Genomic DNA, 12,831 nt, shown 5'->3' on the forward strand with positions numbered 1-12,831 from the left:
AAAATAGCCAAAAAGCGGCTAAACGGCTGAGCCGTTAGCCGTTACTTTTTCAACTTTTTTTTCAATTTAGGGAATATAGACCTACCAAGGATTAGTCATGCACAATTTCAGATCAAAATTCGAATTTTAAGTGCCATTTATACATTGATTACGAGATGGTTGCATTAAAACCCCCCCTTTACATGTATTTTATTACAATTCATTGAATTTAGGGAGATGACGAAGGAGTTTTTATTTCACGAGTAACTCCTGGCGGCCCCGCTGATATTGCTGGGCTTATGGTAGGATTTTAATCAACTATTTATGTTATCAATATGGCTTACAGATACATAAGTTAGATAACTACCTGGTTAAAGGGGTGGTGACCTTTTTTTGTCTGCTATCAAGTTGTTTTCTGCTAATATTCAATTGAAAATTGGTACAGGGTCATCACCCGACGAAATTTATGTATGATATAATTTCCAATGGCTAAACTTTGTGTTAAGAAATTCAACTATTTATAAATGATGACGTATTAAGTCGATGAAATAAAAAACGGGGGTGGTAGGTTGTGCCAAAATTCCGTTAATGTGTGAGTTTTAAGGCTTAAAAACAGTAGAACGATAAAATTTATGTTAACTTAAAAAAATTGTCTATAATTCTTTTCAATAAGAAATGCACATATTTAGAGAATTTTATCGTTCTACTACTGTTTTAAGCCTTAAAACTCACACCTTTACGGAATTTACCTCCCCTTTATTTAACTTTAACAAAAAGTATACACTTTTGTTACAATAACTTTCCTACACCTTTTTCCTATTTTTTATTTGAAACGCTTAATTCAGGTAAATGACAAAGTGTTATCAGTTAATGGAATATCTTGTATTGACGTGGACCATTATGAAGCTGTTGGCATTTTAAAGGTTACTTTTTCTGTCCATTAATATCACTTAAACGGCAATGGAGATTATGTGTTTTAATGGTTATTTCTCGCATCGTATTATAAACAGCTTTCCGCGAAAAATGTACAATTATTAGATTAAAAACCAGTTTTTTAGCCCCGAGATGCCGAAGACACGGGCTAAAAATACTGGTTTAAATCTTATGACTGTAAATTTTTATATTGGTAGAAAACTGGTTGTAATACGATGATAGACATAGTTTATTTCGTATGGATGAGAATCGGTTCTAATTCACAGGATAGCGTTACGGGAAAAAAAGGGGGGGGGGGAAATGTGGTGACTCGTGCCACGACATACCAGCAATTTTATTTTGGGTGCTACTCCCTTAGTTTTAGAGATAATTGGGTGAAATCTTTTGGGCTGGGTCACTAATTACCCCAACTAGAGGTATCTTTCAAAAAAAACGGCGGCGGGTCCGCCGCTCCCGCCGTTCGCCGCCATTTTCCGCCGCCGCCAAAAAAAATTTTTTATTGCATTTCTCGCCGAATTAGGCAATTTGGGGGACTTAGTCATTTTTTTCAAATTCTCGTTTATTAAGGTATATCTTAAATTCAGTGCCTCTCCTAAGCTTTTAAAGATATTGAGACAAAACCTTTTGAGGTAAATCAGTAAAAAATATTTGAATAAAAAATGGCGGCGGTACCGCCGCTCCCGCCGTCCACCGCCATTTTCCGCCGCCGCCGCCAAAAATTTTTTTATTGCATTTCTCGCCGAATTAGGCAATTTGGAATCATTTGAGACCATGTTATTTTTTTCAAAAATTTTTCCCCTTATAACCAACCCTGCAGGGGGACTCTCCTAAGCTTTTAAAGATATTGAAACAAAATCTTTTGAGGTAGATCAGCAAAAAAATATTTGAATAAAAAATGGCGGCGATACCGCCGCTCCCGCCATCCACCGCCATTTTCCGCCGCCCACAGGACGGCTTGTAAGGGGAAAAATTTTTGAAAAAAATAATATGGTCTCAAATGATTCCAAATTGCCTAATTCGGCGAGAAATGCAATAAAAAAAATTTTGGCGGCGGCGGAAAATGGCGGTGAACGGCGGGAGCGGCGGTACCGCCGCCATTTTTATTCAAATATTTTTTACTGATCTACCTCAAAAGGTTTTGTCTCAATATCTTTAAAAGCTTAGGAGAGGCACTGAATTTAAGATATACCTTAATAAACGAGAATTTGAAAAAAATGACTAAGTCCCCCCGCAGGGTTGGTTATAAGGGGAAAAATTTTTGAAAAAAATAACATGGTCTCAAATGATTCCAAATTGCCTAATTCGGCGAGAAATGCAATAAAAAAATTTTTGGCGCCGCCGTTTTTTTTGAAAGATACCTCTAGTTGGGGTAATTAGTGACCCAGCCCAAAAGATTTCACCCAATTATCTCTAAAACTAAGGGAGTAGCACCCAAAATAAAATTGCTGGTATGTCGTGGCACGAGTCACCACATTCCCCCCCCCCCCTTTACTTTATTTTTATGTACAAGTTTTATTTTATGATGTCTTAATAGTTGAGGACCAAATCATTGAGGATTGTTAAATTAATTTTTAGGATTTAGAATCACAAATGGAAGAATTAAAATCAATCCTAATGGCTATTGATCTAACTGCTTAATATTATACCTAGTGTTCTTGTAGCTTTTAATAATTATATTCAAATATATGTATAAAATATTTATTTTTGATTTTATGAATTTTTTAAAGCTTTCGTTGATATGTAAAAATAACTAAAACTGCTTTAATAATATCTTTGAGCTTGCTTTTTTGTGCTTAGGCTGCCGGTGCAAATATATCAATGGTGATCACTCGAGAAATCAGCAAAATAATTACACCCCTAAGCACCCCTTCCTCTTCTACCCTCCCTTCCTTTGCTCCCCTCACCACCTCCACCTCCACCTATAACCCCCTGCCCACTCTGTCCACCGCAAACCTGCCCCCCATAGTTCCGCCAAGTGGTGTTTTACCGTTGAGTTCCCCCACAGGACCCCTGGCCACGAGTGAAACTAAAAGCTCGTTGAATTCTACAGTTGCTTCTAATTTGAATACGTCATGGTAAGTTATTTTTGTTTACACCTTTAGTCTATTTCCAGAGAAAATTGAGAATAGATTTTTTTATTAAACAAGTAACCAAATATGGTTTTCTTCAGTACTTTTGTGATTTTTCATATCTTTAAAACCAAATAACTTCTTTTTACTCCGCTTTTTATAGGTCAACTTCTACCTCCCTCCCCCTTAAGTGTACATAGTCCTATAATTTAAAGTAGTACAATTTTTTGTCTCTAGCGAAGGATCTCGCTAACAGCTGAATGGATATGGCTTTCCTTTACAGTGTAGTTTTTAATTGGTCTTGGGAAGGTTTATAGCTTTTTTTGGGGAGGGTACCACCACATTCCCCCCCCCCAAAAAAAAAAAAATTCGGGGGGAGGGTCGTATCCCATCACCTGAAGTGTCCCTAGAGGCCTCTAGGGGTGTAATCGCTAGTTTATTTTAAACTATTAGTCATTTTCTATGTTATCAATGTTGTATTGATTTTTTCAGTGAGAGTGAAGATATGGTTGTAAAAGTAGAGAAAATTGTCACAACATTATTAAGGTAACATTGTAGGTAATACATTGTTGTATGGTTGGGCCGGATACCGAATATCCGGCTGATTTCTAATGCCGGATATCCGGTATCCGGCCGGATGTCTGGCCAACGTTCGATATCCGGTAAATAAGAAATCAGCCGGATATCTTGTATCCGGATAGTTTCAATATCCGGTATCCGTCCAGATATTGAAAATGGTCGGATATCCGGCCAAACCCTACATTGTTAACAATATTACAAAATGACCAACCATAATTGTTTAAGGAGTAAATTACTATGTTGTACCAAATCTTTTGCTATATTTAACCTTTGTTAGCAAGATAAACATAGATACTCCAAGACCTATCAAAGGCTTATTTTGCTTTAGAAATAGCTTCCCAGGAAATTTTTCTTTATAGTATCTATTAATTTTTGAGACTTTGAGGCTTTTTGTCTGGAATACCTGAAAAACTGGTATCCACTGATCAAGGACGTCCAAGCTTTTTAATTGAGGGGGGTAAAATGAGTGACTTCAAAGGTTTGATGGGGTGGGTTTAAAATGAGAGTTCAAAGGTTTAAGAATTAGTTAATCTAAGAGTTATTTTTAATTTTGAGGGGGGTAAGATGATGGGTATCAAAGTTTGAGGGGGGGGGGGGGTAAAAACCAAATACCTCCACCGTTTGACGCCTTTGCCTCTAACATTCATATATATATATATGTATTTGTAGGGATAACACTGGACTAGGCTTCTCCATAGCTGGTGGTATCGGAGCTACCCCCTATAGGGAGGGAAGTGATAACCTGTTCATCTCCAAGATATCAGAAGGTGGTACTGCAGACAAAGATGCAAAACTCCAGGTAAAATTTTTTTTTGAAAAATATGTTTTGAAGAAAAAACAACAAACTTCTACTCAAAATGAATTATAAATCGCCAATTTTGACAACATTGGACAATTTTGAATCATTTGCGACAAACTTGTTTTGTTAAAAAATATTTTATTGAAATATTCTCAAAAAGTGCAAATGTAAGGGTACTAGGGTTGTCACAAATATTACTAAATTATCCAATTTGGCGAAAGAAAAAACGATAATATAGTACCTACCCAAATAGTTTAAGCTTACAAATGAGGAAAAATATTCATTTAAAGAGTTTAATTTACAGTTTAATCTCCCCCCCCCCCCTCCTTCTCCTTCGAATTTGTATGAAAAAATATTTTAAAATGTAAATAATGAAAAAATTGTGATCTTAAGCGGAAAAAGGTTGAACGTAAAATGAATGTTCATCCTGAATGCTGATTCAATTAAAGTACCCAAAATTTTTGAGGCAATGATTAGGTATGGGAAAATGTTTATTTAACTTTGGGTACCAGTAATTATAATGTTCCCTTCCTCTATGGAAAATTATTTGAAATATTTTGACAAAAAAATCTTCCAAATCAAAGACAATTTTGTGGATAGGTTGGAGACAAGATTCTTCAAATTAATGGTGTTGATGTCACGGATGCAAGACACGATCAGGTGGGAAACTTTTAGTCAATAATCTATCTATAGCTCTATTATCATATTATATACTAGCGGCTACGCCCCTAGAAGCATCTAGGGGCACTTAAGGTGAAAGGTAGAAAATTCGACCCTCCCACTTTTTTATTTAAGCTTTAAGAAATTTTTTGGGGGTGGTATACCCTTACCCAAAATAGTTAAAAACCTTCTCTGGACCTATAAAAACTTCACTGTAAAGGATAACCATATTGGTTCAGCGGTATGCGAGATCCTTCGCTACAGACAAAAAAAGCTTACTACTTTGTATAAAAGGAAAATAGTAAGGTTTCTTTTTGTCTGAAGCCTAATATTTTGTTAACTTCTGAACTGATTGAGTTCTCTTTATAATCGAAGCTTCACTTTGGTTCTGCGATTGTTTTGGGGTATTTATTTTTTATTTTAGGTTTGGGATGGTTTTAGGATATTTTTCTGCTCTTCCCTAACTCTTCTATTATAGAGCCCCTACATCATATGCTAGAGGCGCAGCTGCTAGTATTAGTCTAACTTCCTTGAATTAGAGTGTATGTGATATATCAATGTTCTTTACTGTATTACATGTGTACCAATAAAAATTGATAAAACATATCACCAAATTATGAAAGTGTATAAAATCAACTTTTTCTATAAAAATTCAAGCCAATAACTATACCTACTCCTTGCACTTTTTAAAAAGCGAAGCTTTTCTGTAATTAGGGTTCGTACGTCCGTGACGGTTACCTCTTTTCGTCAATTTAAACAGGTAAAAATTGTCTCATTGATTTCAACATTTGCACGCTGATTCCTATATTAGTTTGGTACAACTAGAAAGCGTAGCAACTCTAACCGTTACCAGAAAGTCCGTACGTCCATTTGAAAAAAAGCAGATTTAAAACTTTTTTACAACAAATTTTGTATGTTAAAATTATCCTATTCATCTGATTTTTCAATACTGATTCCTATTACAACAAAGTACAATGTTATTAGAGAGGTATCTCTATAATCAAGTAATAAAAACTTCAGTATGTCCTCAAACAGTAGTGTGTATTTAATCAGTTTTTCAACATATTTACTTACAATTTTGTATAGGAGACTTAGGTAATAATAAGTTTATTCAGTTCTGACACTCTACAAGTGATAATGTTCGTTTGTCCTACCGCCTAAGTGCTTCGCTTTAATGGATGTTGTCATCCTTGTTATATCTTTAAATATTCCAATCCGTAAAAAATATAATTGGTTTTAAGATATTTTTCTTATTAGGCTGTCCAAATGTTGACTGGTTTGGAGAGATTTGTTCGTATAGTTGTAGAAAGAGAAACTCTTGTACCAAGATCACAAGCACCACCTGAAGCTAAAACAAGGTGTATAGTAATTTCATATAAGGGGGGGGGGGGGGGTTGATGCAACCATCTCGTAATCAATGCGCAAATGGCATATAGAATCCGAATTTCAGGATGAAATGTGGTATGAGTATTGAGTAATCCTTGGTAGGTCTAATTTCCATAAATCGAATAAAAAGTTGGAAAAATAACGGCTGGCGTCACAGCCTTTAAGCCGTTTTTGGCTATTTTTATGGTAAATCTATCATTAATTACGAAGGAATCAACTTTTTGAATGATAGTTTCACATTATTTGGTATAAAAATAATACTCTTACTACCAGCCTTTTTTAGTCGGTTCTTGATGTTAAGCAGCTGGTATTAGAATTTTTAAAAAAGTTTATTATTATCGATAATTTTGCCCTAAAAAAAGGCCCAAAAACAGATAAACATGACATTTCAATTGATGGATGCTTAATGAATCACTAATATAAACATATCCGCACAAGAAAGCAACTTAAAAAAGATATTATTGTATCGTAGTATTACAAACAGTTTTCCGCGGTTAGGAACATATTCGATTATAGGATTATTTCCAGTTTTCTTGGCCCTGTTAGGCCGAAGATAAATGATGTTGATAAAAATTAATACCTACTAATATTTAATTTCAGCATTGGAAATGACAACTCCCCCAAAGTTTTTGGTGTGCCCAAACCCTACAAAGGGCTGTACAGTGCCAGCTCCTATATGGCCAACAGACCCAGCTATGGACTTAGAAATAGAGAACCAGGTCATTTTCTATCAAATTATGCTTATTGTAATCAGGGAGGGAGGGGAAAATGGGCTGTTTATTTCATTAATCCCAAAGGTTTTAATAACCATGTTTCTTATTCGGACTTTAGGGACTTAAATTTGATTTTTACTGGTTGGTTCTTCAAGTTAAGTGTCCATACGTTTTAACCACTAATTTTAATCTACAGAAGAATGTTAAGCATCATTAGGGACGTACATCAATTTATCGGCAATTGTCATATCCCTTGAGATCCCTGTACTGTAATGATTGTATTTGTATTTAGGAAATTACACAATGACTGCTGGTGATAAGAGTTATAATAAACTACCAGGACTTGCCAACACTCCTGCTTCGGATTACTTAAGGTAAACTTAATAAGTTTCAAGATACATTATACAAATGGATACATTATTACTTGGATGTTACACCAGATTTTTATGTTCTCTAATAAAGGGAAAATTGCATTGGGCTAAAATAACGTAGATCCTCATCTACCCCCTTTACCCCAACCTCTCTCCTCCTACTGGATGAACGAACTGACCATAAATGTTCGTAACCTAAATTGACTACAATTATTCCCCTGTTGTCATAACATTCACCTATATTTATTATTATGCAGTTTGTCGAAATATTGATGACAGAATAAGATTTTTAATTGGTGGAAAAGTTAAAGTTCAAAAATAGGGTTTCCTCATGTGTAATTTGTCTGTAATTTTTAGATTTTTTTCAGTATAATTTAAATAGGTAAGTCTTATATAAAATTAGAGATAAGTAGTTTATGTATTTTAAAATTTTGGCAGTCAACTTTTATACTACTAATAATATTTGATAACATTTTTTCTGTATTTAGGAAGAACACTGCGCCCCCAGCAACCAATGGATACACTAGCAAACAATTTGATCTGATGATCCCAGACAGTATCAAGTCAAGTCTAAGTGCTTCTCAAGGAAATATTAGTACAGGTTAGCTAGATGTCTTGCTTCATATCTATCTATCTTTTTCTGAATGTCTCTTTTGCTAATAATTTTTTGTTTTGTCTGTTGGCCTGTACTGCTTTTGAGAAAGAGTGATTTAATTTCCTGCCATATAGTAAGGCGTATAGAATTTTTAAAGAATTTGGATTAAGCCGGATACTTTTTTGGCCGGATACCGGATATCCGGCTGATTTTTAATGCCGGATATTGAACACAGTGGTCCTCAAGGCAAAAAAAGTTTGACAAAACCCACCAGAAAAATGGACTATATGGCCATCATATATACCCATTGGGGGGCCAGGAACTGATTTTCTTAAAATCATAGCTGTTCCTTCTTGGGATTTATTCCATTTTAAAGATAATAGACCGAATTCCTTAAAAAAATAAGGTTGTTTGTCACTATTTTTGTTGCTATGGTTTCAGAATAGAAAAAATCCTTATAAACCCTGAAAATCTTGCTCGGGTAGATCACAAAAAGTCATGACCTAACATTTTCCCCCCATTGGCGGAAAAGTTAGAGCACCTCAAAGTTTTTTTAACCATGCCCTGGTGTATTGGCCCCAGAGGGCCTCCCAGAGGAGCTAGCAGAAATCTAAAGGTACCTATAGAACCACAATGGCTGGCTCTAACTATAATTTAAAGTTGCCGGAGACGCTGGCCGGCCTCCTTCCTGCCTTTAAGTGGCGGCAAAATTAGAGCATCCCAAAAATGACCATTTTTTTATGTGTTTTTTGTGTGTAGCGCGGTGTGTGTGCAGGGCGCAGCCACGTGTATTCCAACTTTTTTGTAGGCCATCCCAAGCCGGTTCAGCAGATGTGCGGCTGGAGGCGGTCGGCCCAGCCGTTTGGCCGACAGCGGCCGTCAAAGGTTGCAAAAATCATCAAAAATTGACGTTTTTGCAGATCTTTGGTGGGCCGGTGCAGCCAGGCCATTTGGCCGACCAGTTCAGGACACATATCCGCCAAAAACAGTGTGTTTACACGGTTAGATGGTTTTGGCCGCACTGGCCCACCGAAAATCCGCAAAAACGTAGATTTTTAACAATTTTTGCAACCTTTTACGGCCGCTGATGGCCAAACGGCTGGGCCAACCGCCTCCGGCCGCACATCTGCTGAACCGGCTTGGGATGGCCTACAAAAAAGTTGGAATACACTTGGCTGCGCCCTGCACACACGCCGCGCTATGCTCAAAAAACACGTCAAAAAATGGTCATTTTTGGGATGCGCAAATTTTGCCGCCACTTAAAGGCAGGAAGGAGGCCGGCCAGCTTCTCCGGCAACTTTAAATTATAGTTAGAGCCAGCCATTGTGGTTCTATAGGTACCTTTAGATTTCTGCTAGCTCCTCTGGGAGGCCCTCTGGGGCCAATACACCAGAGCATGGTTAAAAAAACTTTGAGGTGCTCTAACTTTTCCGCCAATGGGGGGAAAGTGTTGGGTCATGACTTTTTGTGATCTACCCGAGCCAGATTTTCAGGGTTTATAAGGATTTTTCCTATTCTGAAACCATAGCAACAAAAATAGTGACAAACAACCTTATTTTTTTAAGGAATTCGGTCTATTATCTTTAAAATGGAATAAATCCCAAGAAGGAACAGCTATGATTTTAAGAAAATCAGTTCCTGGCCCCCCAATGGGTATATATGATGGCCATATAGTCCGTTTTTCTGGTGGGTTTTGTCAAACTTTTTTTGCCTTGAGGACCACTGTGTGAAAATGGCTGGATATTCGGCCCAACCCTAAAAATTACTTTACCTAACCCGTGAGTAATACGAATCAACTAAATAATAACTTATAACTTTATGTTGATAGTATTTTTCTAAATTCGTACATCTTTATTTTAAGAACGTCCAAGCTTTATATTTTCACGGGGGTAAAAAGAGGAGTTTCAAAGGTTCGAGGATCGCAGTCCTTTGTATTTTTTTTTTTTTTTTTGGTAGGGGGGGGGGGTAAAATAAGGGGTTTCAAAGATTGAGGGTGATAATACTGATAAACAACCCTTTACCCCCACCCTTGGACGTCTATGCATTTTTATGGTCTATTTGATTATTTTTCTTGACTTACTAATTAAGACTAACGATTTATTTTATTTAGAATTTAATAAAACTCAGCGACCTGGTTTACTGAAAGAAACTATCACTAAAACTTCATACACTGCTACAACAGTAAGTTTCTTTTTAGAAGCAAAGATACTCTGCTATTTAAATTTTATGGTAGAAATAGAAGTAATAAGGAAATTTTTATATTACACATAAACTATATCAGTTGCTTCGCCCCTAGCCTCTAGGGGATGGCGGCAGAGGTCAAGTCAAAAGCTTAAAACCACCCTAAGTGTATTTAAAGCTTACCTAACTAGTACAACCAATTATGAGCAGCAATTTATGAGATCTTTAGCTGCAGATAAAAATAAACTTTACTTTGTATTATAGGATAAAGAGTATATTTTTTCTTCTAGGTGCAGAGAGTAACAAATACTAAAGTGATAGAGGAGGTGTTGCTGAACAGAAGTGGAGGACCCTTGGGTCTCTCTATCATTGGTGGAAGCGATCATTCTTGTGTGCCTTTTGGCACAGGAGAACAGGTATAAAAAGATATTTTGACAGGGGAAAAGTTGTCGTCGGATATATGCTATTTTTGATGATACATTGAGAAATAAGGGCTGTAAACCCTAAAAATACTTTTTCGTGGGTCATACTGTATTTGTAACTTTTACTTGAAATTTTTTTTTCTGAAATGCATTTCAGGCATCTATTCCTTTTAATTTTTCTTACAGGAAATGTTATAGTATTGTAAATTAACAATTTTATTAACAGCCATTTATTAGCTTTAAAACTTTGTGTACTTTTAATTTATATTGATTGGGTTGTACAAACCTAAAGTAACTTAACTTTAATTTTTATTTGATATAATTGGGAAAGGGAGTATATCAGTTATTTGCTTATAGTATAATTTAAGGAGATCTCTGGTGTTTTATGCAAATATTTTTACGTGCATTCTACAAATCATGTTTTGACGAAAAAGAAAATTATACGTTAATGATAGGAGGAATGGTTATTGATTGAATATTTTACTGTTCCCGCTTTATATATAACCTTTTATAACCTTATAATGTTTTTAAACTATTATGTTATAGAAACTTTCTTGTTTTTAGGGAATCTATATCAGCAAGATTATACCCGAAGGTGCCGCAGCTAAAACGGGAAAATTAAAGATGGGAGACAGAATTCTAAGGGTAAGATTTTATTTATTAATATGCTCAATTTTACAAGAACTTTTTTAAAAATTAAATTTGAGAAAAACAATACCTAACCTTCTTGTAAGAAATTCTCTTACAAATTTAAATTTTTTAGGAGGTTAATATAAGTTTTACTGATGGATAATGATTTACATTATGACAGGGGGAAAATTTTGGTCAGTTCGTTCATCCAGTATTTTAGCCAGCTACAAGTTTTATTTTATTAGAGTACACATTAATTCGGTGTAAGTTCCATTAAAATTATTTAAAAGTTACCTACCATACACTTAAGAGTTATAAATAAAACTGAAACATATTCTTTTTCTCATTATAATTTCTTGATTTTAATTTGTAGGTAAACCAAACAGATGTAAGATTGTGTACACATCAAGAGGCTGTTCTTGCCCTTCTTCAACCTTGTCAAATTATGACTCTAGAGGTTTGTAACTTTATAGATCCGCTGATAATTTAATAAAGGAAGATGTCAAATCAGGAGTCTATTTTCTGCTTAAGGGGGGGAGAGGAATAAAAAGTATGTGGGAGTAGTAAAAACCTTTTTTCCAATCTCTTTTGGGAAAAATTAGAAAAATATGTGGGCGGGGGGAAAATGAACAAAATAAAGATTTCTTACTGAAAACATTCTCTCAACCCCCCCCCCCCCCCCCCCAGTGCGTTCAAAGGTGTTTTGACTTTTGTTTCAGAACCTAAATTGGGACATAGTGCATTTTATTACCCTAGGTTAGGTAACTTCAATTTACTTTTCAATAAAATCTAAAATGTAGCCGTTTTTGAGAAAATTAGATTTGAAAATTTCAAGTTAAATTTTTATCCCCTAGGAGTTACCGCATAATCATGACAAGAAAAGCAAAGATTATTTATTTAAAATTTTGAACAACTTTGCTTTTATGAAGTCGTTCATAAAACCTCTATATATGATTTATTTAAGGCTGAATTTCCATGACCTTAGCAAAGCAACTGATAAGAATGGCCATGTATCAACTCACTTCAGGAGTGGTTTTATGAAGAACTTTATATAAGCAAACTCCTGTGCAATAAAAATTGCGCGATTTGAATGCCAATGATGACAATTACTTTTTATGTAAGTGAATTTAAAAAAAAATTAATATTATCCATTTAGATTCAACATGATCCCTTGCCAATTGGTTTTGCTGAGATAGATATCACTAAGAATCCGGGAGAGAAACTTGGTATGGTTATCAAGGTAATAATACTTTTAGTCTTGATTCTTTTCGTTATATATTTTTTGCTCTTTATGTTGGTTAGTTATTATGATATAAACACGCAGTTTATGCGAAAAATTTAACAAAGTGCTATCTGATTCTGCAATATGGAATAAGATTGAATTTTGGAATTTTTTACGGAAAGGAATGTGATTTTTAAAGGGATCTAAATGGATAAAACAATGGGCGATAAATTGATGTGTATCTCATTCTCCAATAATGATACACAACATTTTAATTAGTGGTTGAAATATT

General features: G+C 35.2%; 1 protein-coding gene across 5 annotated transcripts in view; it reads left to right on the forward strand.

Annotated features, from left to right (window-relative positions):
* scrib (scribble planar cell polarity protein) overlaps nucleotides 1-12,831 on the forward strand; it is a 57,685-nt gene that overhangs the window by 25,393 nt on the left and 19,461 nt on the right. For all 5 annotated transcript variants that reach the window (XM_080172783.1, XM_080172784.1, XM_080172780.1 and 2 more), the window contains exons 22-36: nucleotides 213-281; nucleotides 825-902; nucleotides 2,710-2,987; nucleotides 3,474-3,527; nucleotides 4,230-4,359; nucleotides 4,960-5,019; nucleotides 6,277-6,377; nucleotides 7,006-7,124; nucleotides 7,411-7,492; nucleotides 7,978-8,090; nucleotides 10,195-10,265; nucleotides 10,556-10,681; nucleotides 11,252-11,332; nucleotides 11,691-11,774; nucleotides 12,474-12,557. In XM_080172783.1, coding sequence (XP_080028909.1) covers nucleotides 213-281; nucleotides 825-902; nucleotides 2,710-2,987; nucleotides 3,474-3,527; nucleotides 4,230-4,359; nucleotides 4,960-5,019; nucleotides 6,277-6,377; nucleotides 7,006-7,124; nucleotides 7,411-7,492; nucleotides 7,978-8,090; nucleotides 10,195-10,265; nucleotides 10,556-10,681; nucleotides 11,252-11,332; nucleotides 11,691-11,774; nucleotides 12,474-12,557 — 1,530 coding nt within the window. The remainder of the gene's footprint in view (nucleotides 1-212; nucleotides 282-824; nucleotides 903-2,709; nucleotides 2,988-3,473; nucleotides 3,528-4,229; nucleotides 4,360-4,959; nucleotides 5,020-6,276; nucleotides 6,378-7,005; nucleotides 7,125-7,410; nucleotides 7,493-7,977; nucleotides 8,091-10,194; nucleotides 10,266-10,555; nucleotides 10,682-11,251; nucleotides 11,333-11,690; nucleotides 11,775-12,473; nucleotides 12,558-12,831) is intronic.

Source organism: Acartia tonsa, chromosome 9 (genome assembly GCF_053477335.1).
Source record: "Acartia tonsa isolate MP-2025a chromosome 9, ASM5347733v1, whole genome shotgun sequence".
In the NCBI taxonomy this organism is placed as follows: Eukaryota; Metazoa; Arthropoda; class Copepoda; order Calanoida; family Acartiidae; genus Acartia; species Acartia tonsa.